Source organism: Oncorhynchus kisutch, linkage group LG14 (assembly GCF_002021735.2).
Source record: "Oncorhynchus kisutch isolate 150728-3 linkage group LG14, Okis_V2, whole genome shotgun sequence".
NCBI classification, from domain to species: Eukaryota; Metazoa; Chordata; class Actinopteri; order Salmoniformes; family Salmonidae; genus Oncorhynchus; species Oncorhynchus kisutch.
Window position 1 is genome coordinate 55,475,945 of NC_034187.2, and position 23,925 is coordinate 55,499,869.

The following is a 23,925-nucleotide window of genomic DNA, read 5'->3' on the forward strand; positions in this document are numbered from 1 at the left end:
ACTGTATACAAACACAGCTATAACATTTGCTCTATGTAGGTCTCTCCATCAAACAAAATTTATTCAACAATCAATGAAGCTAGAGCTAAGGCAACACAAGCCTTTGTGAAAGACTATTCTAGAAAGCCCTAGGGGGGCTTTCAAACATTATAGACAACATTATTTCCTTTTACATCCCACTTGTAGTGTGTCACCTGCAATACAACAGATGACACACTTTCGAACGACCATTAAACAACCTAGAAAAAAACGTACGGGTCATCTGCATCGCTCTCCGTCTCGCTGTCGGCTCCACCTCTTTCTGCTCTTTCAGCTTGGGGGTTGTTGTCATTGGAGGAGGGCGGTGGGCGGGATGGAGACCCTGGTCCTGCATCTGGTGGGCCCATCCGTCCGTCACTCACTAGGGCCACCCCACAACGAGGCTCTGACCAAGAGAGAGGGGAGTTAGTTGGTGGATCCTGGTTGGTTTTCATCCCTTATCTATGACTGGTTGGTAATTATCACTCTGCTCTGTGTCGTGGCACCTACCTTCCGCACCATGCATTATTCCCAGAGAACACATAGCTCCTTGTTGATTATCCCTTACATTAAGTAGATAAAATGGTTTCAGAGAGAAATTATGATTCTTGGACTAAATAATAAACTCAATGTAATCCATGTAATTAAATATCAATGTAATTGCAAAAAAAAGGTCACCAACATAAAAGTTTTTTGTATTTGTACTGTGAGTTATTTATTTTAGTTCAGTTATTCAACAGTTATTTATTTATGAAGTGATGCAGCAAATAGTGAAATATGCAATGCGGTATACTGTACACTTTCCCCCATAAATATCATTACAATATAAGTAAGTACAACACATATGAGTTGTGTATGCAACCTGGTCAGAATAGGCCTATTTATTTCAACACATAAGTGTTGATCAAATCCTCACCGTTGCTCTGATTGACAAGCTGTTGGCCATCAGTGGGCTGGGCAGCCGCACTCGATTGGCTGGGCTCCAGGAAAGGGACCAATGAATGCCAAGGAAACACTGGCACTGACCGGGGCTCCACATTGGTCCATACTGTGGGAGGAAAAGGCGGATTCGGAAGGAAAATATTATGAATAGTTGGTGATAAAAAAAAAAAAATCTCAAATAGTGAGGGTTAACTGCAGTGGTTCCCAAATTGTCTTTGTGCCGTGACGGCGTGTCCACACTGAATTCCCCGCCATTTGAATTCTCTTGTGACCCTTAAGAAAAACAAAATATTTCCTGTTAGAGCCCAGTCTTTAGTCATGTCCATCTCAGCCCCATTGGGAAGTGACCCACCATGTCGGAATCCACACTGGTTAACAGTCATGCAGTCAAATGGAATACTAATATACAGGGTCTTATTTGAAAAGGAACATAGGTCTTGGTTAGTATATAATATGCTTCAATTGATTAAGATATTTCTCTAAGTACATAGAGAACAAATTATATTTTACAATGACAACCTAGTTGGTCAAGAACAACATATACTGTACTTACAGTATATGGAGTTTCACACATTGCAACTTCTTTTACGATTTTTGAGTCACATTGAGATTGTTCCCCTGAGTGTCCACACCACTAAGGATCTATCATGGTCCACACACACCAACACAGTCCTGAATAGGGCATGACAACGCCTCTTCCCCCTCAGGAGGCTGAAAAGATTTGGAATGGGCCTTCAGATCCTCAAAAAGATCTACAGCTGCACCATTGAGAGCATCTTGACTGGTTGCATCACCGCTTGGTATGGCAACTGCTTGGCATCCGACCACAAGATGCTACAGAGGGTAGTGCGTACGTCCCAGTACATCACTGGGGCCGAGCTCTCTGCCATCAAGGACCTCTATACCAGGCGGTGTCAGAGGAAAGCCCTGAAAATGATCAAAGACTCCAGCCACCCAAGTCATAGACTGTTCTCTCTGCTACTGCATGGCAAGCGGTACCAATGCACCAAGTCTGGAACCAACAGGACCCCGAAGAGCTTCTACCCCCAAGCCATAAGGCTGCTAAATACAGTAGTTGGTTAAAAAGTTAACCAAATAGCTACCTGGACTCTCTGCATTGACATACTTTTTTGGACAAACTTTTCTGACTCATCACATATGCTGTTGCTGCTATTATTATCGGTCACTTTATTCCTAGTTCTATGTACATATAGTATCTACCTCAATTACCTCGTACCCCTGCACATCGACTAGGTACTGGAACCTAGTTAAATGTCTACAAAGCACAGCCATCTCTGGGTCGCTCCTCTTTTCAGTTCGCTGCAGCTAGCGACTAGAACGAGCTGCAACAAACACTCAAACAGGACAGTTTTATCTCCATCTCTTCATTAAATGGCTCAGTCATGGACACTCTCACTGACAGTTGTGGCTGATTCGCGTGATGTATTGTTGTCTCTACCTTCTTTCCCTTTGTGCTGTTGTCTGTGCCCAATAATGTTTGTACCACGTTTTATGCTGCTACGATGTTGTGTTGCTACCATGTTGTTGTTATGTTGTGTTGCTACCATGCTATGTTGTCATGTGTAGCTGCTTTGCTATGTTGTCGTCTCAGGTAGGCCGTCATTGTAAATAAGAATTTGTTCTTAACTGAGTTGTCTAGTTAAATAAAGGTTCAATTTTAAAAAAATTAAACCCTGTGTATAAAGCCAAGTTATCGTTTGCTCCTTGAGTATTTATTACTACTCATTACTACGTGTTTTACTTTTCTATTATTTCTCTTTCTTTCCCTCTGCATTGTTGGGAAGGACCCGTAAGTAAACATTTCACTGTTAAGTCCACACCTGTTGTTTATGAAGCACGTGACAAATAACATTCCATTTGACTCGATGTCGGTCAGGTGAGAATACTGTACACGAGGAAGGATGATTGAGTTGTGTTTACAAGAGAGAGGGGTTTCTTCTCAGAAGTGTTTGAAGTGGTTAACTTGCAAGCCCTCCTCAGATAATCTCATGACACGCGGGAGGGTCACGGGGGGGGAGCATGTCATTTCATACACACACGTTGAGACTACTGGTCTAGACGGGTTAGCTCTGAACTCTGGGGTCTGTTCAGTGAGAGAGTATTACATTGAAAATACTAACTGGTGTCTATGGGGTTTTAGATTCTAGACGAAAGTTAGGAGCGGAAGCATAGGGGCGAATCCTAACTTCCATTTAATCTACATGTTCACTTAATCTCCCATTGACTTCAATGGGACTAAGTGAACATTTGAAGTGGAAGTTAGGATTCGCCCCCATAGAGAATAACGGATAGAAAAGCAGAGAGAAGCACGATCCAACAAGCAGAGAGAGTTCTAAGTTTAACTGCACTAATTCCATAGAGAGACAAAGTATCCATGACAACACTGCAATATGATTACTTCTTTCAGTTCAGTGGGATAAAAAGAAACACTGGACTTGCCCTTGGTGCTTTGCCCGAGGTTGTGTGTTGTCTGCTATATTGAGCGCTGTGTGTGTGTGACTGTGTGTGTGTGTGTGTGTGTGTGTGTGTGTGTGTGTGTGTGTGTGTGTGTGTGTGTGTGTGTGTGCGTGTGAGACTGGGTGACTGTGTGTGTGTGTGCATTTGTCAGCAGCCTTGCATGTCTAGACACGTTCCTTTTAAGAGTTTAACTGAAACTGAAGCTCGCAGACCAACACCCTGTATCACCCACTCGTTGACATCCACGCCTCCCACCCCACCCTATACCAAACCACACACCACACACATTCTGAAAGACATAACAGGCCAACATTATATTTAGCTACCTACTACGTAATGCCTGACAGAGCATTCTTGCGGCCATGTTGCAAAAGTACAAATGTACATTTCTTGTCACTGAAGTCACTCATTTTCACACATTGGTAACTGCCAAAATAAAGGAAACACTTGAGTAAATGAGAGTACTTGGCGGCTCTGTTACGATGTGGGGGTGCATTTTCCTGGCATTGTTTAGATCCACACAACCCCGTAGATGGCAAGGTAAACGGCAGTAATTACACAGCCATTCTGAGTGGTCACATTCAACCTGTGGTGAATTGTTTCTACCATCCCTCCAATAATAACTCTCCCCATTTCCCTTATCACTGATGTATGTTACTATGATGTCTATATACCCCTATACACCTCTATATAATAACCCCTAAACACCTCTATATACTAACCCCTATACACCTCTATATACTAACCTCTATACACCTCTATATACTAACCTCTATACACCTCTATATACTAACCCCTATACACCTCTATATACTAACCCCTATACACCTCTATATACTAACCCCTATACACCTCTATATACTAACCTCTATACACCTCTATATACTAACCCCTATACACCTCTATATACTAACCTCTATACACCTCTATATACTAACCCCTATACACCTCTATATACTAACCCATATACACCTCTATATATTAACCCCTATACACCTCTATATACTAACCCCTATACACCTCTATATAATAACCCCTATACACCTCTATATACTAACCCCTATACACCTCTATATACTAACCCCTATACACCTCTATATACTAACCTCTATACACCTCTATATACTAACCCCTCTATACACCTCTATATACTAACCCCCCCCCCCCTATATACTAACTAGAGGTATATAACAAAGTATTGAGATAAACTTTTGTTATTGACCAAATACTTATTTTCCACCATAATTTGCAAATAAATTCATTAAAAAATCCTACAATGTGATTTTCTGGATTTTTTTTTCTCATTTTGTCTGTCATAGTTGAAGTGTACCTATAATGAAAATTACAGGCCTCTCTCATCTTTTTAAGTGGGAGAACTTGCACAATTGGTGGCTGACTAAATACTTTTTTGCCCCACTGTATATATATATATATATATAAATTGTCAGATTAATCGGTATAGGCTTTTTTTTGGTCCTCCAATAAATCGGTATCAGCGTTGAAAAATCATAATCGGTCGACCTCTCATACTAACACCTATATACTAAATCCTATACTTAAGCAATAAGGCACGGGGGGGTGTGGTATATGGCTAATATACCGCGGATAAGGGCTGTTCTTTCGCACAACGAAAGTGCCTGGATGCAGCCATTAGCCGTGGTATATTGGCCATATACCACATATAAACTGGTTACCAACGTAATCAGAGCAGTAGAAATAAATATTTTGTCATACCTGTGGTATACGGTCTGATATACCACGGCTGTCAGCCAATCAACATTCAGGGCACGAACCACCCAGTTTATAAATCCCTTTATATTAACTCCTATATACCCCTATAATGATTGTGGTGTTACCTGTCCCGGGCCGTCCCATGATGATGTCCTTGCGGGGTGCAGGTTGAGGGGACTCGGCTGGTAGGATGAGCGGCAGCAGGGCAGTGGGCGAGGGGTGGCAGGCTACCGGCTGGGGAAGTGTCCCTCCAATGGCGTCCTGATGCCCTCCAGACTTCCTCTCCCACTCCCTACCGCCTGATCCAGAGCTAGAGAGGGCGGAGCCAGTAGAGGACATTGAGGCGGAACCACCACTGGGGGCTGGGCTGGAGTGGACAGGGCGTCCCGTGACGGCTGGGGTCAGGGACTGGGAGGAGGTTACAAGGACCAGGGTGGAGGCGGGGTTTCGCATGAGGACCGCTCCATTGGTGACGGCGCCGTTGATGGGCACGGGTGCTTGGAGGCCGGTGGCAAGATGCAGGGGCTGGCTGTGGTCTCTTGAGGAGCAGCCCCCTCCTCCCCTCCTCCCTAAGGGTCCCTCTGTAAACTTGGCCAGGGGGACGTCGGGGTTCCTCACGATGACGGGGGAGTCTCGCAGGGGCACGATGCGGCGGGGGCTGGGGTCCTGGGGCAGTGGGGAGGGAGGGGTGGGGGACACCAGCATGGGCGGAGGGGTGGAGGCGGCGGAGGACGGGGGGCGGCTAGTGGCGCTCCGGGGCCGGGGGAAGGAGAGCGAGGAGGGGGTGGTGGGCTGGCTCTGAGGGGAGAGCACCCTGAAGGCGGCTGGCCGGAGCCCTATAGTCTCCCCTAGTTGCTGGTCAGGGAGGGGCAGTGGCGGAGGAAGGGCATCCAGTTTCCGCTTGCTGGGGCTCATGGGCACGGTGAAGGTGAGGTTGGTCTGGAAGGTGGGTACGATGCCCGACAGGTGGTGCTCGCGCTCCGAGCCCGGCGTGCTCATCTTAGTCCCGCTCAGATGGCGGTGGCGGCGAGGGGTGAGAGAAGGCGGGGCCGTGATGGGGCTGAAGGTGGCCGGGCGGAAGCTGAGGAGCGGGGATGGCGAGGGCGACGGCGTGGGCGAGAAGGGCGATTGGTTTGAGATGGGAGAGAAGGAGGGCGTGCCCGAGCGGGAGCTGCCTAGAGACACCAGCATGGTGGCCGCCTCGCACTCATCAAAGTCGAAGTGTGATAGGTCCTGGGGCAGGAACGAGGGCAGGACCATGCGGGGGCGTGAATCCCCTCCCCTACTGCTCGCTTCGCTGCTGTCTCGCGACGTGTTGTCCCAGTCGAACTCCGAACTGGTCCGGCCGCCGCCCAGCCTCAGGTCTGACGGGGTTAGGGTGCCCGTACTGCTGGCCCCGCCACGGTCTCTGCCCCCTCCGCTGGCCTCCATCTCTTTAGTTCTCATGGAGAGATGACGCGAGCAGTAGCCTCTTCTCTGGGACTCCTTAGAGCAGCCCTCTCTGGAGCACAGCCTCCTCCACTGCTTGCCGTTGAACTTCTTGCGGATGCCCGTGGGGGTACACACCACGTCGCCCTTCTTGTACTTCTGCTGGGCCACCGTGAGAGGGGTGCGGGAGCGCGACGAGGACGCCGAACCCGAGCCTCCACCCCCTCCAGATGCACCGTGGGAGTCGGTGTTTGACGAGGGTGGCTTATCCAGGGAGCCGCGGGAGGACGAGGAGGGCAGAGGGAGCTGAGGGGTGGCGATGACGGCCGCCCCCGCTGACAGGGCTCCCGACTCCAGGCCCATTAGCACTGTGGGGGAGGCAGGGGGGTGGGGGTTGAGGGCCAAGTGGGGGCCCACCAGCGGGGGGCCTCCGAGGCCCCGGACCACGGACAGGTGGGGGCTGAGGTAGCCCGGGGGCGGCTTGGAGAGTATGTGCCTGTGTTGGGACACCGCCAGGGCCTTGGCCGCACCTCCCGCCGCCCCCATGGGCACCATGCTGAAGTGGGACACCTCTATGTCCTCCTCTGGGGTCAGGGGCATGAAGTGGTGATGCTGCTTGGCCCTCTCTCGGTTATCTCTCCCTTGTTTCCTCTGGAGCTCCCGCTCTCTCTCCACCAGGTCCTTCTCTCGCTCCCAGTCTCTTCCGGGCACCAGACTCAGCACCGAGGCAGGGGTGACGGGGGAGCTGACAGTGGAGGAAGACGAGGAGGCGGGGGCCGTTCCAGGGTATGAAAGCCTCCCCAACACAGACCCAGCCACAGCTGCGCTGAGCCCCATCCCATGGCTGAGTAAACACAGCTCTGGCTCCACTTCTATTTCGTCCCTGTCCTCTCTCTCTCTCTCCCTCTCTCTCCCCCTCTCGGCGGCAGCATCGCCCTCCTCTCGCCCCCCTCCGGAGGGTCCCAGGTCCAGGTCCCAGGGGGGCACCAGCAGGCGGAGGCTCTGACGGGACACCCACACAGCGGTCGGAGTGCCCACCCTGCCATCCCCCTCCTCATCCCCTGGGGGCGCTCTGTCCTCTAACAACACTCTATAGGGGTAGGACACAGCCGGGTGGGAGTCCACCTGGGTGACCAGGCCCTCTCGGTACCACTGGCGCTGGGCCTCTGTGGTGCCGCCGTCCTCGTTGCCTCCGAAGGGCACGCACACAGGGGTGCCGATGGGCACGGCCTGGGAGCCGGGCGGCGGGGCGTCCATGATGATGTCCACGGGCCCCTGGGGGCCCTCGCGAAACGGGTAGCGGTACAGCTCCTTCTCGCCGTTCAGCTGCACCTCCAGGCTGCCGTGCTCGCCGCTCACCCGCCGCACCACACCCGCTCGGAACACCGAGTCCATGCTCTCCCTCCCCACTCCCCTTCCGTTCTCCTCTTCCCACTTTCCAGTTCTCCTCCTAGCCTGCCTGGCTAGCACCCGCTGGTTCTTTAGACCTTTTGCCAGGGCGTCGGCTAGCGCGTCCGACAGGCTCTGTGGGGTCGGAGTGCGTGGGGTGCTACGTTGCACCAGGTCCAGTGTGTGTGCTTCGGTGTTGGGGTTGGTGTGGGGAAAGTTGGGGCGGCGTAGATCGCTCACGTCAGGGTCGTGTTCGCTGGCTGTGTCTGTAGAGGAGCAGCGGACAGGGCTGGGGGAGATTTCTCTGCCTCCCTCTGGGCCTCTCCTGTCTCTGTCCCCTGTGGGAGGGGGTCCAGGTGTGTTATCCCTGTCCTGTGGTGGAGCTATAGTGGTAATGTAGTCCTCCACTGGTCTCCTGGTCTGACTGTTGATGTCAGTAAGCAAACCGCCCTCACTCGCCGTCGACCCGGGCCCCGAAGATAAGCCCGACGACTGACTACCGGTGTTACTACCACAGTGAGCACTACTGCTGTTCAGTGGGGGCGTGCCGGGGTTGCCATGGTATCCGTGGTTGCTGGCGGCAGCAGCTGCAGCAGCACAGTGCTCAGAGGTGTACTTCTTCTTGGGGACGCGGGCCTTGAAGGTGGCTGTCTTGCGGTTGGACGAGGGGTTGGGGCTGTTGGCAGCACTGGCGGCGCTGCTGCTGCTGTCTGTGCTGTGGGCGCTCAGCGACTTGACACTCCCCGGGCGGGAGTCCTCTGACTTCCCAGGGAGGGACCCTGCTGCTGCGGCCGCTGTCTCTGGGAGCTGGGGCCCCTCTCTGTGGACCTCCCTCTCTGGTGTGGCCCTAGCCGTAAGTGTCATCGACTCTTCCTGAGAAGACTCTGAGTGAGATGAGGTCTGGGGTGGGGTCTGACTTTTAGGGGATTGGTCTCTGTTCTCGTCCGAGTCTCTTTTCTCCCCACTGTCCACCGCCCCCCGTCTCTTCCCACCTTTGGCCCGGGTCGACGGGGGCGAGCGCCTTCCTTGCTTTTTAATCGGCTTCATCTCTGCATTGGCGTTTGCTTTACGATTTACAGTGGCTTACTTTTCCAGAGACCAGATTCTCAGTTCCTCTCGCCTCCCTCTATTTCCCTGCTCTTCCAGCCCCTCTTGCTCTCCTCCCTCTATTTCCCTGCTCTTCCAGACCCTCTTGCTCTCCTCCCTCTATTTCCCTGCTCTTCCAGCCCCTCTTGCTCTCCTCCCTCTATTTCCCTGCTCTTCCAGCTCCTCTCTTTCTCATCCCGCCCTTTCCTCTTTCTGTCTCCAGCTCTTTCCACCTTATTCCAGATCCTGAAACACAGCAGAACATAAAGAGGACTGGATTATTCATGTGATAAATGCATTGTGACATTATAAAAAGCCCATTCACCAGAAAATGGCTGAGGTGGGGTGAAGTTGCTGTCAAAGTAAAAAGGACAATTTTTTAAAGATAATTTCAAATATAGGCCTATTCCATAAAACCATGTATTTTTTGTCCTTGGTAATACATTCATTATTGAATGATATATCACCCAACACAATAAGTAATGGGTATTACTATTTTATTACAAACATTAGGAAAACCTGCTATTTCCATGACATAGACTGACCAGGTGAATCAAGGTGAAAGCTATGATCCCTTATTGGTCACTTGTTAAATCCACTTCAATCAGATCTCCCGAGTGGCGCAGCGGTCTAAGGCACTGCATCTCAGTGCTAGAGGTATCACTACAGACCCTGGTTAGATCCCGGGCTGTATCACAACCGGTCGTGATTGGGAGTCCCATAGAGCGGGACTGGCGCACAATTGGCCCAGCGTTGTCCGGGTTAGGGGAGGGTTTGACCTCGGTAGGCCATCATTGTAAAATAAGAATTTGTTCTTCACTGACTTGTCTAATTAAATAAAGGTTGAATAAAATAACGAAATAAATCATCTGTGTATATTAAGGGGAGGAGACTAGGTTAAAGAAGGATTGTAAAAGATTTGAGACAATTTAAACAATGATGTGTATGTGTGCCATTCAGAGGGTGAACAGGCAAGACAAAAAATATAAGTGCCTTTGAACAGCGTATGGTAGTAGATGCCAGGCGCACCGGTTTGAGTGTGTAACGAACTGCAACGCTGCTGGGTTTCCCTTGTGTATCAAGAATGGTCCACTGCCCAAAGGACATCCAGCCAACTGTGGGAAGTATTGGGAGTCAACATGGGCCAGCATCCCGGTGGAACGCTTTTGACACTTTGTCGAGTCCATGCCCAGACGAATTGAGGCGGTTCTGATGGCAAAAGTGGGTTGCAACTCAAAATGAAGAAGGTGTTCCTAATGTTTTGTATACTCAGTGTACAATGCGTACATTACATAATGTAGCCTATATTATATATAATTATACACCTAACACTGTGTGAATACAAATTAAACCATAATGAAGCAATCTTATATAATGTGTAAAGTAATATAACAATATAGCATAGCAGAATAGCGGCAGGCACATTTGGAAGTGCGTCTGGACGAGCACTTCCAAATGAGTCTGCACCCCCACACACACACGCTGGTTTCTTGGCTAAGGCAGTGGAGGTGGGGGAATTCCTTCTTGTTCACTCGCATTTCTCTCATTCTCTCTCTCTTACTCAAGCGTTCTTTTCCCCTCTCTCTCACTCGTTCTTGGTGGTGACCTTTATCTATTTCATAGCCGAACCAATCCGCCCCTACAATCCACACTTCCTGTCATGGACCATTACCTAACTTCCTGCTACTTTATTACCCTGTCTCTTTAGCCCTCTCTTTCTCCTTAGATTTCATACCAACCACTCATTTAGAGGCATTTTCCACTGCCAGGGAAAACATCCATGTTGTGGAATGCTGACCTATGTGGATGAAAGAAACTCTCTGAAAACCAACAGTTTTGGTTTGGGTTTTCCATTGAAACAGGCAGCGTCAAGTGTTGTAGGCCTATCTTTCTTACATCATGGGTTGTTTCTTTCAGTACACAGTACCCATCGGTCTCAGTTTCAGACAACACCACAAAGTGATTCAACAAAAAGCCTAATCATTTTATAGTGCACGACCAAATACAAACATCAAAGTCTAGACCAAATTATTTAGCAGAGTATCAGTTTTGCTTTAATCACATGGGATTTAATGCTACATGTCATGGTATGTTTGAGACATATACAACATGGCTGGGAGAAATTACGACATTTATTGAATATTAGGTTGTTACAATGTCATGTACGTCCAGCCATTTGGAGCTCTACAGAACTCCAGGGCATCTACTTGTAATAAGAAACTACAGACCTGTGTTGTTGTGACCACACAACATGTAAACTGCTGTTTGATAATACACACAGTTACAACCCAGTATCTGTGTCATGCAAATTATATTCAGGAGACTTGAGATTGCATTCAAAGAACTGTCATCATAAAATAATTTGTTGGAAGTGTGCACATTGTTTATTCAAAAGTGCATTATGCACACCAGCAAGTATGTGGGTGTGTCATAATGATAACTTCGAGGGAAGGCACAATGGCATTTCCATTCTAAATGTATGAGCCTTATCCATTTGTCAATATTGCATTCATGTTCAATCTCGTGTTGATTCAATGTTCAATAAATGTTGCCATATCAACGCTGTATAACCCTAGCATTGCCATTTGTCACCATTGGAGAACTTGTTGTAATGTCCTATTAGAGCATTATGAAAATCCATATTAGCATAACATCCCATTGGGCACAGACGTCAATTCAACGGCTATTCCACGTTGGTTCAACGAAAGCAACGTTAATTTAACCAGTGCGTGCCCAGTGGAATGAATTTACACCTCGACAGCTTCGATGCATAAATATATAACTATAAAACTATGATAACTGGTGGAGAATATGGACCTATAGTGCAACTAACGGCTAATGTACACATGTCACGTACTTAAAGTAGACTTAGGCTGAATGTAGATATCTTTTTTTAATTTTTTAAAATGTTTTAACTACAACCCTAAACCGAAGTACTGTAAAATGCAAACGATTGCAAGAATGTGGTCACTGTTAGTTTTGCTGAACAGTACCGTGCTGTGTATGTGTGAAGCACTCTTATTGGTCGTAGTGCTTTGCGATTACTATCAGTTTACTACACAACAGGGCCGGGAAGTCCAGTGACGCAGGCCAAACAACACAAGGCCGCTTAGAAAAAAATATTCTTCTTACAACATTTACACGTGATATTAAAAACGTAAAGGCCCATTATTCCGATATATGGTGTTGTGGAACACATTATAACGGGGTGTTACAAACAGACAGTAAGTAGGCGTCCTTAAATCAAACAATATGTAATTACATCGCGCGACAGAAACCAAAGTAATTATGTGGTAAATTCATTCGTGTGACAATTGCTGTGAAATGTTGACGATACTGGATGCAACTTAGTAACACATTTCCCGACGAGTGCAAACTGCAACATTGTAAATTAAGTTACAATAAAAAGTAACATTTGTGGACACAACGTAGAAACGAGGCCCACAAGCCCAGACGAAGGACAGATGGAAATATACATTTTGTATGACGAATAGTAGCCTATGGAGGGATAATAATGCTAAAAACTCTATGTTGGTGATTCAGATGACTTCAAGGTTTTGCCTTCAATCGCAACGGAAGAAAAACACTTCTAGGAAGTCTCACTCTTATAACGACAGTTATGGCGTTGAATATTTTCTGGGAGAAAAGTTTTAGGCTGACAATCCACCCGTACCGCTCCCTTTTCAATGAAGTGTGGCATCCAATCCTCTCTTTGCTTCTCTCCGCAGTGTATTACAAACTAGGAAAATTATATTTCATTAGTAGTTACAAAGGGTGCTTACTATAGACAACGTCTACAACGTAGCATCTCGATAAAGCAAAACAGGCTACTGCAGTGCTGCAGAAGAAAGATTTGTAGGTTTTACTCACCACAATATTATTTTCAATGCAGATATTTATCGAGTCAGTAACAACATTGATAGTTGGCCAAAAGTCGGAAATCCAGGGTTGACAATTAACGGACTGTCATATTATCTTTCGTCTGTAAAGCAACTTAAAGGAGGTAAAACTACTGCTCGGTACATTCTACACTACAGTCGCAAAATGGTGAATGAAGCCCAAACCCTTGACAACTAGTCCATGTAGCCAATCAGAGGACACATTTGAGTACAGTAGCCAGTAGATTTCATGGATCCAAGGAGCTACATGGCAGTGTCTAAATTTGATTGACACCGTGTTTAGTCGAATCGTGCTGTTGGAAAACACCAAACAGCTGTTTAGGACAGGGCTGCGGCATCCAATAGCTCTTTAGGGGAGGTCTGCTGACAGGGAGTAGGCGGTCGAATGGAAGAAAAATAACGCCTCACCAATCCACAGACGCATGCAGCGGCACTGACAGCGGCGGTAATGGTCCTATAAAAATGGTCATTTAGGATTTGATGTTCTTTAACGCTCGCTTTTGCAGTTGTGGTAATGTAAGGACATCAGTTACAAAATTATATTTAACCTGTAGTTTAACCTGTACATGGCGAGTATAAAAGAGGAGGCAAATTAAGTTCAACCAGCAACTAAATGGGGAGGGTAAAGTTAATGGGATAGAAAAAGTTTAGAGCTGTTTATTTGCGCTGATCGATGCGCTTAAGCAAGTAACATAGAAAACCTAGACATTATGAATGTCCATTTCTGTTATTTATTTCGAATATAAGTATTTGTATCTATTGTTATTTTTCTGTTGTATACTTTTAATATTTCTTTCTTGTCCTGTATATTAGCCAGTCTAGCCAACCACTGCGCTATATAGACTTATCGTTGACGTCAGCCCGCGCTTTGTCCCGCCTCCCTATCAAACCTGATAGACTTTAAAGCTAACGTCACCAAATCAATCTACGATTGGCCAAATGATAGAGGGTCTCTAGGCCAATGACCAAGTACTGTGATGAGGTCATCATGCTTGTTGCCATCAGCTGAGCCAAACAGGAAGGGTCCAGAGTAAATTTGACTAAACCTAAGGATTACTGTTCCTAAGGGAATCACCCATATATATTCCTCTATAGGCAATCCTCAGTTAAACATTTCACAATGTTGACATGTATCCTGTTTGTATGGATTGGTTTGTAGCAGTGCACCACACTGCATCGTCAGCCTGCATGTACAAATGGTGAGCGGACTGGTCTTGGTCAACACTATAGTTCTGCTTTCTGTGGCATTGCAGTGTGTTTGTCACGCATGTACCATGTAGTTATAACATGCTAGGGCGTTACGGAACCTTTGCGTGTGGAAGTAAACACAGACACACACACATGCATGCATGCAGACACACAGATTTGCAAGCCTGTTCCACACCCTGATGGGTAAAGCACTGCAGTCTCTCAGCAGTCTGCATTCATTCCCCCATCGACGCATATCATCAGAAATGTAAGACAACAGAATATGAGAGAAGTAACTTTGAGAAATTATTTCGTAAACCAATGATATAGACATAGAAAGTTTGAGAGATGCAAACACCATACAGAATTTATCATTTTTGGAAGGGCTTGTTGAGAAATCCGGTAACATTTTATTTAAAGCCTGCAGGTATAATAAAATAAAATAAAATTGTATTAGTCACATACACATATTTAGTCATTTGAATTAAGGAATATATAAATATTAGGATGAGCAATGTCAGATTGGCATTAACTAAAATACAGTAGAATACAGTATATACATATGAAATGACTAAAGCAGTATGTCAACATTATTAAAGTGACCAGTGATTCCATGTCTATGTACATAGGGCAGCAGCCTCTAAGGTGCAGGGTTGAGTAACTGGGTGGTAGCCGGCTAGTAATGACTAGTTTGATGGCCTTGAGATAGAAGCTGTTTTTCAGTCTCTTGGTCCCAGCTTTGATGCACCTGTACTGACGTCGCCTTCTGGATGTTAGCGGGGTGAACAGGTCGTGGCTCGGGTGGTTGATGTCCTTCATGCTCTTTTTGGCCTACCTGTGACCTTATGGTTTTTAACTCGGTATAAACTATTTTTAATGTCTTACAATAAGGAGTATATTATTTCATATCTCTGTCAACATTTCAACTAATTAAAAATGGCTAGTATTTAGTCAAAATCATTATGGGATGATTATAAGACATTACAACAGGGCTATAGGTGCTCATGACAAGTCTTACAATGCATTATAACTGCATCATAACCCATTACACCTAATTCTGCAATCCTGTTCTTATCTCTTAGCCCTTTTAGGAGCATGACAAATAGTTCATGTAGGTTAGCAGAAATCCTATATCCACATTACATAAACGCATGGCTTTGTGGAAAGTTTAATCCCACTGTGACCCTGCCTCACTGAGGTTATCTGCATGGACACGGAAGAGAGATACCATACAGTAAACATGCACTAACATGCAACACTGTTACTGTGAGCAGAGTTCAAATGGTGAGTCTTACCAGGCTAGAAAAGCAGCTCACCCATTCATGACACATTGGTAATGAATCCCAATTACAGAGATCTGGCTCATATGCTGTCCAGGCCAATCTCTTTCCCTAAACACACACACACACACACACACACAAGCATGTTCTCGCACAAACACGCACACAAAGTAACTCTTGGGCTTTGAGTTTCTGCTGAGTTCCTGTTTACAAAAGGGGCCTGATGCAGTCTGTCTTTAATTGGTTGCAGGGACCCTGGATAAAAATGACTTTAACTGGAAACAGTACATTGAACAGGCTTTGTACTCCAAGAGTTGGCTTACCTTGGGTCCATGTAACCAGCCACTTATGTTCAGAAAATGATTATAATGTAGGTAGCTTCGAAACTAGCAGAGAACAATATGTGATGTAAACCAATGTAAACAAAGGCAAGGACAAATGTACACTATTGTCACATCCTGACCATAGAGAGTCATTATTTTCTATGGTGGAGTAGGTCAGGGCTGACTGGGGGGTTAGTCTAGTTTATTATTTCTATGTGGGGTTCTAGTTTTGTTTTCTATGTTGGTGATTTTGTATGATTCCCAATTAGAGGCAGCTGGTAATCGTTGTCTCTAATTGGGGATCATATTTAGGTAACTTTTTTCCACCTGTGTTTTGGTGGGATGTTGTTTATGTGTAGTTGCATGTTAGCATTCCAGTGTCGTCACGTTTCGTTTAGTCTTCATTGTTTTGTTGTGTGGTTCACTCATTTCTAATAAAAGATGTGGGACCCAGATCACGCTGCACGTTGGTCCGAGTATGCTTCCAACGATCGTGACAACTATGTAACCCATAATGCAATAGGCTGGAGTTCTATAGATGGATACCATCTGAAGCCTATAAACCTGCATGAAGCAGACCATGCCCAAGGTTCTATTGGTAGAATGTTATTTTACAGCACATGAAGTTGCATATTTACTACAAAATATTAATTGCACTGTAATAACCTATGAATAACTATTTGTTTCTACTACTTATCAATACATTATGTAGTTTTGTTTTATAAATGTTCTGAAATAAAACTAAACTGAACAAAAATTTAAATGCAACATGCAACAATCTCAGAGATTATACTGAGTTACAGTTCATATAAGGAAATCAGTCAATTGAAATAAATTAATTTGGCCCTAATCTATGGATTTCACATGACTGGGAATACAGATATGCATCCGTTGGTCACAGATACCTTAAAAAAATAGGTAGGGGTGTGGATCAGAAAACCAGTCAGTATCTGGTGTGACCATTGTTTGCTTCATGAAGCGAGACATCTCCTTCGCATAGAGTTGATCAGCCTGGTTCCTTTCTAGGTTTCTTCCTAGCCACCGTGCTTCTACACCTGCATTGCTTGCTGTTTGGGGTTTTAGGCAGGGTTTCTGTACAGCACTTTGAGATATCAGCTGATGTAAGAAGGGCTACATAAATAGATTTGATTTGTTGATTGTTGTCTGCGGGATGTTGTCCCTCCTCTTCAATGACTGTGCGAAGTTGCTGGATATTGGCGGGAACTGGAACACGCTGTATAACATGTCAATCCATAGCATCCCAAACTTGCTCAATGGGTGACATGTCTGGTGAGTATGCAGGCCATGGAGGAATTGGGACATTTTCAGCTTCCAGGAAATGTGTACAGATCCTTGCGACATGGGGCCTTGCATTATCATGCTGAAACATGAGGTGATGGCGGCGGATGAATGACACGACAATGGGCTTCAGGATCTCGTCATGCTATCTCTGCGCATGCAATTGTGTTCATGGTCCGTAGCTTATGCCTGCCCATACCATAACCCCACCGCCACCACGGGGAACTCTGTTCACAACATTGACATCAGCAAACCGCTAACCCACACAACTGCCCAGTACAGTTGAAACCAGGATTCATCTGGGAAGAGCACACTTCTCCAGTGTGCCAGTGGCCATCGAAGGTGAGCTGTTTAATCAGCTTCTTGATATGTCACATCTGTCAGGTGTATTATCTTGGAAAAGGAGAAATGCTCACTAACAGGGATGTTAACCAATTTGTGCATAATCATTTTGTGCGTATGGAATATTTCTGGGTTCTTGTTTTTTTAGCTCATGAAACATGGGACCAACACTTTATATGTTGCATTTATATTTTTGTTCATTGTAATTCCCTCAATCACAGAGAAGTTCTGTCAAATAAATCAAATCACAAAAGCAACATTAATGTATTTGCTATCCCCACTAGCTGACACACAACATTCTCTGTCTGTGTTGAGTTAGTGAGAGCATAAAAGAGTCGGTACTACGGCAACACACACAATGAAGGATAATTAACCTTGTTCTCTGGGGCCCAGCCTCCATCTCTTCTCTAGACTTGGACCTCAGCCCTCGCCCCAGGGCCAGGCAACATCTCTCCCAGCGGGTGGCTTAAAGTGCCCTGTCAATCAACCTTTGTGGGAAGCGCCCCCCCCGAACGAAACAAGTGTTTATTCGTAGTGCTGAGCTAGTATAGTAACTGACATGTTTTATCCCTTCTCGACTGAGGTGAATGAATAAGCTACTCTAGCTAGTAGCTACCACAGCCAGGTCAGCTCTAGCTTCTAGTTATCTGTCAGATAGCGAGGTGGCTGTTATTACTATCTAACAGCAGTTGCTGACCAAGAGTTGGCTTACATTAGCTATTATTTTTGCCTCTATCGAACTAGACCTGAATCAAACGATGAAACTATCAGCCAAACGATTGAAGATTGATATTCTGACTTTTTCACTGCAATGTGAGTTGTATTAGTCAAATAAAATAAAATTTTATTGGTCACATACACATGCTTAGCAGATGTTAATGCGAGTGTACGAAATGCTTGTGCTTCTAGTTCCTACCGTGCAGTAATATCTAACAAGTAATCTAACAATTTCACAACAACTACCCTATACACACAAGTGTAATGGAATTAATAAGAATATGTACATATAAATATATGGATGAGTGATGGCCGAACGGCATAGGCAAGATGCAGATGATATAGAGTACAGTATATACATATGAGATGAGTAATGTAGGGTATGTAAACATTATATAAAGTGGAATTGTTTAAAGTGACTAGTGATACATTTACTACATCCAATTTTTAATTATTAAGTGTCTGGAGATTTGAGTCAGTATGTTGGCAGCAGCCACTCAATGTTAGTGATGGCTGTTTAATAGTCTGATGGCCTTGAGATAGAAGCTGTTTTTCAGTCTCTCGGTCCCAGCTTTGATGCACCTGTACTGACCTCGCCTTCTGGATGATAGCGGGGTGAACAGGCAGTGGCTCGGGTGGTTGTTGTCCTTTATGATCTTTTTGGCCTTCAGATGACATTGGTGTAGGTGTCCTGGAGGGAAGGTAGTTTGCCCCTGGTGATGCGTTGTGCAGACCTCACTACCCTTTGGAGAGCCTTACGGTTGTGGGTGGAGCAGTTTCCATATCAGGCGGTGATACACCCGACAGGATTCTCTCGATTGTGCATCTGTAGAAGTTTGTGAGTGTTTTTGGTGACAAGCCAAATTTCTTCAGCCTCCTGAGGTTGAAGAGGCGCTGTTGCGTCTTCTTCACCATGTGGTCTGTGTGGGTGGACCATTTCAGTTTGTCTGTGATGTGTAAGCCGAGGAACTTAAAACTTTCCACCTTCTCCACTACTGTCCCGTCGATGTGGATAGGGGGGTGCTCCCTCTGCTGTTTCCTGAAGTTCACGATCATCTCCTTTGTTTTGTTGATGTTGAGTGTGAGGTTATTTTCCTGACACCACACTCCGAGGGCCCTCACCTCCTCCTTGTAGGCCTTCTCGTCGTTGTTGGTAATCAAGCCTACCACTGTAGTGTCGTCTGCAAACTTGATGATTGAGTTGGAGGCGTGCATGGCCATGCAGTCATGGGTGAAGAGGAAGTACAGGAGAGGGCTGAGAACGCACCCTTGTGGGGCCCCAGTGTTGAGGATCAGCGGGCGGAGATATTGTTTCCTACCCTCACCACCTAGGGGCGGCCCGTCAGAAAGTCTAGAACCCAGTTGCACAGGACGGGGTCGAGACCCAGGGTCTCGAGCTTAATAACGAGTTCGGAGGGTACTATGGTGTTAAATGCTGAGCTGTAATCGATGAACAGCATTCTTACATAGTTATTCCTCTTGGCCAGATAGGTTAGGGCAGTGTGCAGTGTGATTGTGTTGTCTGTGGACCTATTGGGGCGGTAAGTAAATTGGAGTGGGTCTAGGGTGTCAGGTAGGGTGGAGGTGATATGATCCTTGATCCTAGTCTCACAAAGCACTTCATGATGACGGAAGTGAGTGCTACGGGGCGATAGTCGTTTAGCTCAGTTACCTTAGCTTTCTTGGGAACAGGAACAATGGTGGCCCTCTTGAAGCATGTGGGAACAGCACACTGGGATAGGGATTGATTGAATATGTCCGTAAAGACATGAGCCAGCTGGTCTGCGCATGCGGCTAGGGATGCCTTCTGGGCCGGCAGCCTTGCAAGGGTTAACACGTTTAAATGTTTTACTCACGTTGGCTGCAGGGAAGGAGAGCCCACAGGTTTTGCTAGCGGGCCGTGTCAGTGGCACTGTATTTTCCTCAAAGTGAGCAAAGAAGTTGTTTAGTTTGTCTGTGAGCAAGACATCGGTGTCCGCGACAGGGATGGTTTTCTTTTTGAAATTCGTGTTTGACTGTTGACCCTGCCACATACATTTTGTGTCTGAGCCGTTGAATTGCGACTACTTTGTCTCTATACTGACGCTTAGCTTGTTTGATTGCCTTGCGGAGGGAATAGCTACACTGTTTGTATTCGGTCATGTTTCCGGTCGCCGGAAAAGCAGTGGTTCGTGCTTTCAGTTTTGCGCGATTGCTGCCATCAATCCACGGTTTCTGGTTGGGGAAGGTTTTAATAGTCACCGTGGGTACAACATCACCGATGCACTTGCTAATAAACTCGCTCACCGAATCAGCGTATACATCAATGTTGATTTCTGAGGCTATCTGGAACATATCCCAGTCCATGTGATCGAAGCAATATTGAATCGTGGAATCAGATAGGTCTGTTCAACGCTGGTCCGACCAGAGCATTGGGTGCTCCCGAGTGAGCCATGTTTCCGTGAAACAGAGAATGTTACAATCTCTGATGTCTCTCTGGAAGGCAACCCTTGCTCGAATTTCATCTACCTTGTTGTCAAGAGACTGGACATTGGCGAGTAGTACACTCGGGAGCGGTGAGCCGGTCTACGGAGCCTGACCAGAAGAGCGCTCCGTCTGCCCCCTTTACGGTGCCATTGTTTTGGGTCGCCTACTGGGATCCGATCCAATGTCCTGTGTGGTGGTCCAAACAGAGGATCCGCTTCGGGAAAGTTCTATTCCTGGTCGTGATGTTGGTATGTTGAGGTTGCTCTAATATCCAATACTTCTTCCCGGCTGTATGTAATAAGACATAAGATTTCCTGGGGTAACAGTGTAAGAAATAATACATCAAAAAACTAAATACTGCATAGTTTCCTAAGAACGTGAAGCGAAGCGACAATCTCTGTCGTCGCCATCACATATGGCAATATAACTTTATTGATCTGTCAGTTTCCCTAGCGAATTCCCCACTTTTCACACAGACACAGTCAGTAATAAACAGCTCTAACTTTACAGGCTTCGCTGTCATGGTGCACATTAGATCCTTATATGGAATACTGCATGACAAAAGGAGTCTGTATTGAAAACATGCCCACATCAGGGGAGATCCTTAAATGGGCAATCTCTAGCTGCTGGGCTGCTCAGTCCTGGCCCTGGGGGCGTGTCGTACTGTTGTCACTCTGGCCTTGCCCTAACACACCTGAAACCAATAATGAATGTTTCACTAAGATCCTAAAGTGGTGTGGGGTGTGTTGGGGCGCTACAGGGCTGTGGATCCCTAGGTGCAGGATAGGGTGACCCAGCTATATTGTGTGCAAGTAAAGAGCGCTCGACAGCCCTATGATATGAATTATATGACGGATGTACTGTACCTGTGTGTTAATGTGTAGGTGTATGTGTGCTTTCCCTTAAGACATAAAAACAAGATGGGAAGGAAGTTGTGGTGGGGAAAGAGTTCAGTTATTGACTAGACTGGTGGGAGTAGGCTGCTCGTAGGCTGCTCATGTTGGCTGGGCGGTCTGGCTGAAATTTGATATTGAGGATGTCTTAAAGACAATCAATTATCATCGATCTAGTTCAGTCTTAGCAATCACTTAAACATATTTAATCATCTCTTACCTAGCTTGATGACTGGGGATTTTTTCTTATTTCTTACTTTTTGTTGTTCTAAAGAGATTTGCCAGGTCGCAGTTGTAAATGAGAACTTGTTCTAAACTGGCCTACCTGGATAAATAAAGTTGAAATAAATACATATAAACTGGCTAGAAGGGCCATGGGTCATATTAGATTGTGTAAACATGCAGGAAATGTTCTTCGGGTTCCCCTAAAAATGGGAGGACCCCCAGACTCCCTGCCAAGTACATTTAATTTACAATCTGTAGAATCTACAAGAATTATGAAAAATCACCGCACAGTTGAGAAATATATGGCAAATAGAAATCAAACCTGGATGGTGTTCAAAGATAGATGGGAGGGGTTGAGTGGAGCTTGAAGAAGGGAATAAAAACAAACAAAAGATAATGATAACGGTAAAATATTCTGTGTCCTTAAAATGTCAAAACAAATGTCCTCTCACTGTCAACTGTGTTTCTTTTCAGGTAACTTAACATGTGTAAATATTTGTATGAACACAAGATTCAACAACAGAAAAACTGAACAAGTTCCACAGACATGTGACTAACAGAAATTGAATAATGTGTCCCTGAAGCTGAAGCTGAATTAAGTACTGCAGTGCATCTCCTCCTCATGGACTGCACCAGATTTGCCAGTTCTTGCTGTGAAATGTTACCACACTCTTCCACCAAGGCACCTGCAAGTTCCCGGACATTTCTGGGGGGAATGGCCCTAGCCCTCACCCCCCGATCCCAGACGTGCTACATGGGATTGAGATCTGGGCTCTTAGCTGGCCATGGCTAGAACACTGACATTCCTGTCTTGCAGGAAATCACACACAGAACGAGCAGTATGGCTAGTGGCATTGTCATGCTGGAGGGTCATGTCAGGATGAGCCTGCAGGAAGGGTACCACATGAGGGAGGAGGATGTCTGCAATGACAAGCTCAGTCAGATGATACTGTGACACACCGCCCCAAACCATGATGGACCCTCCACCTCGATCCCGCTCCAGAGTACAGGCCTCAGAGTAACACTCATTCCTTTGACGATAAACGCGAACCAGACCATCCCCCCTGGTGAGAAGAAAATGTGACTCGTCAGTGAAGAGCATTGTTTGCCAGTCCTGTCTGGTCCAGCAATGGTGAATTTGTGCCCATAGGCAACGTTGTTGACGGTGATGTCTGATGAGGACCTGCCTTACAACAGGCCTACAAGCCCTCAGTCCAGCCTCTCTCAGCCTATTGCGGACAGTCTGAGCACCGATGGAGGGATTGTGCGTTCCTGATGTAACTCGGGCAGTTGTTGCCATACTGTACCTGTCGAGCAGGTGTGATGTTCAGATGTTCCGATCCTGTGCAGGCGTTGTTACACGTGGTCTGCCACTGCGAGGATGATCAGTGGTCCGTCCTGTCTCCCTGTAGCGCTATCTTAGGCGTCTCACAGTACAGACATTGCAATTTATTGCCCCAGCCACAACTGCAGTCCTCATGCCTCCTTCCTAAGACATGTTCACGCAGATGAGCAGGGACCCAGGGCATCTTTCTTTTGGTGTTTTTCAGTCAGTAGAAAGGCCTCTTTAGTGTCCTAAGTTCTCATAGCTGTGACCTTAATTGCCTACCGTCTGTAAGCTGTGTCTTAACGACTGTTCCACAGGTGCATGTTCAGTAATTGTTTATGGTTCATTGAACAGCATGGGAAACGGTGTTTAAACCCTTTACAAAGAAGATCTGAGGTTATTTGGATTTTTACGAATTATCTTTGAAAGTCAGGGTCCTGAAAAAGGGACCTTTCTTTTTTTGCTTGACTTTGTCTCCCGTGGACATTACTGGTTAAACATGGACATAACACACTAATTGAACTAATCTCAAAGCATTACCATAAATGACCAGTAGAGGGGGGCAGTCTCCAAGTAAAGGCCATTGGAAATTCCTAGGACAGTTACTACATCTTTCAGTGCAGCTTACTTCTCTGTTATGAAAGTTTGGTTGGTCGTGATGTTCACTGGCCTTCAACAACAAGAGCTAGTTGGTCGTGATATTTACTAGCTTACAAGTGTGAGAGCTATTTTATTTATGGATGGTTTGAAAATGTCACAATCAAGGGGGAGCGGAATCTTAAATGGAGTTAGATGTACAATGACACCCAAGACAGATGGTATGGGGTTATTCTAAGGGATTTAAACAAACCGTTAGGAACACACACAATTCCTACTGCATGAGCATTTCTATTA

The 23,925-nt window shown here is 46.0% G+C and overlaps 1 protein-coding gene across 1 annotated transcript in view; it reads right to left on the reverse strand.

The window, feature by feature from the left end:
• LOC109903625 (protein capicua homolog) overlaps positions 1-13,114 on the reverse strand; it is a 33,367-nt gene extending 20,253 nt beyond the window's left edge. Inside the window, exons 1-4 of the mRNA XM_020500447.2 lie at positions 12,943-13,114; positions 5,295-9,318; positions 935-1,066; positions 256-424 (exon numbers count right to left, since the gene is read on the reverse strand). Of these exons, the coding sequence (XP_020356036.1) occupies positions 256-424; positions 935-1,066; positions 5,295-9,033 (4,040 nt within the window). The 5' untranslated portion in view covers positions 9,034-9,318; positions 12,943-13,114. The remainder of the gene's footprint in view (positions 1-255; positions 425-934; positions 1,067-5,294; positions 9,319-12,942) is intronic.
• Positions 13,115-23,925: the final 10,811 nt, after the last annotated feature.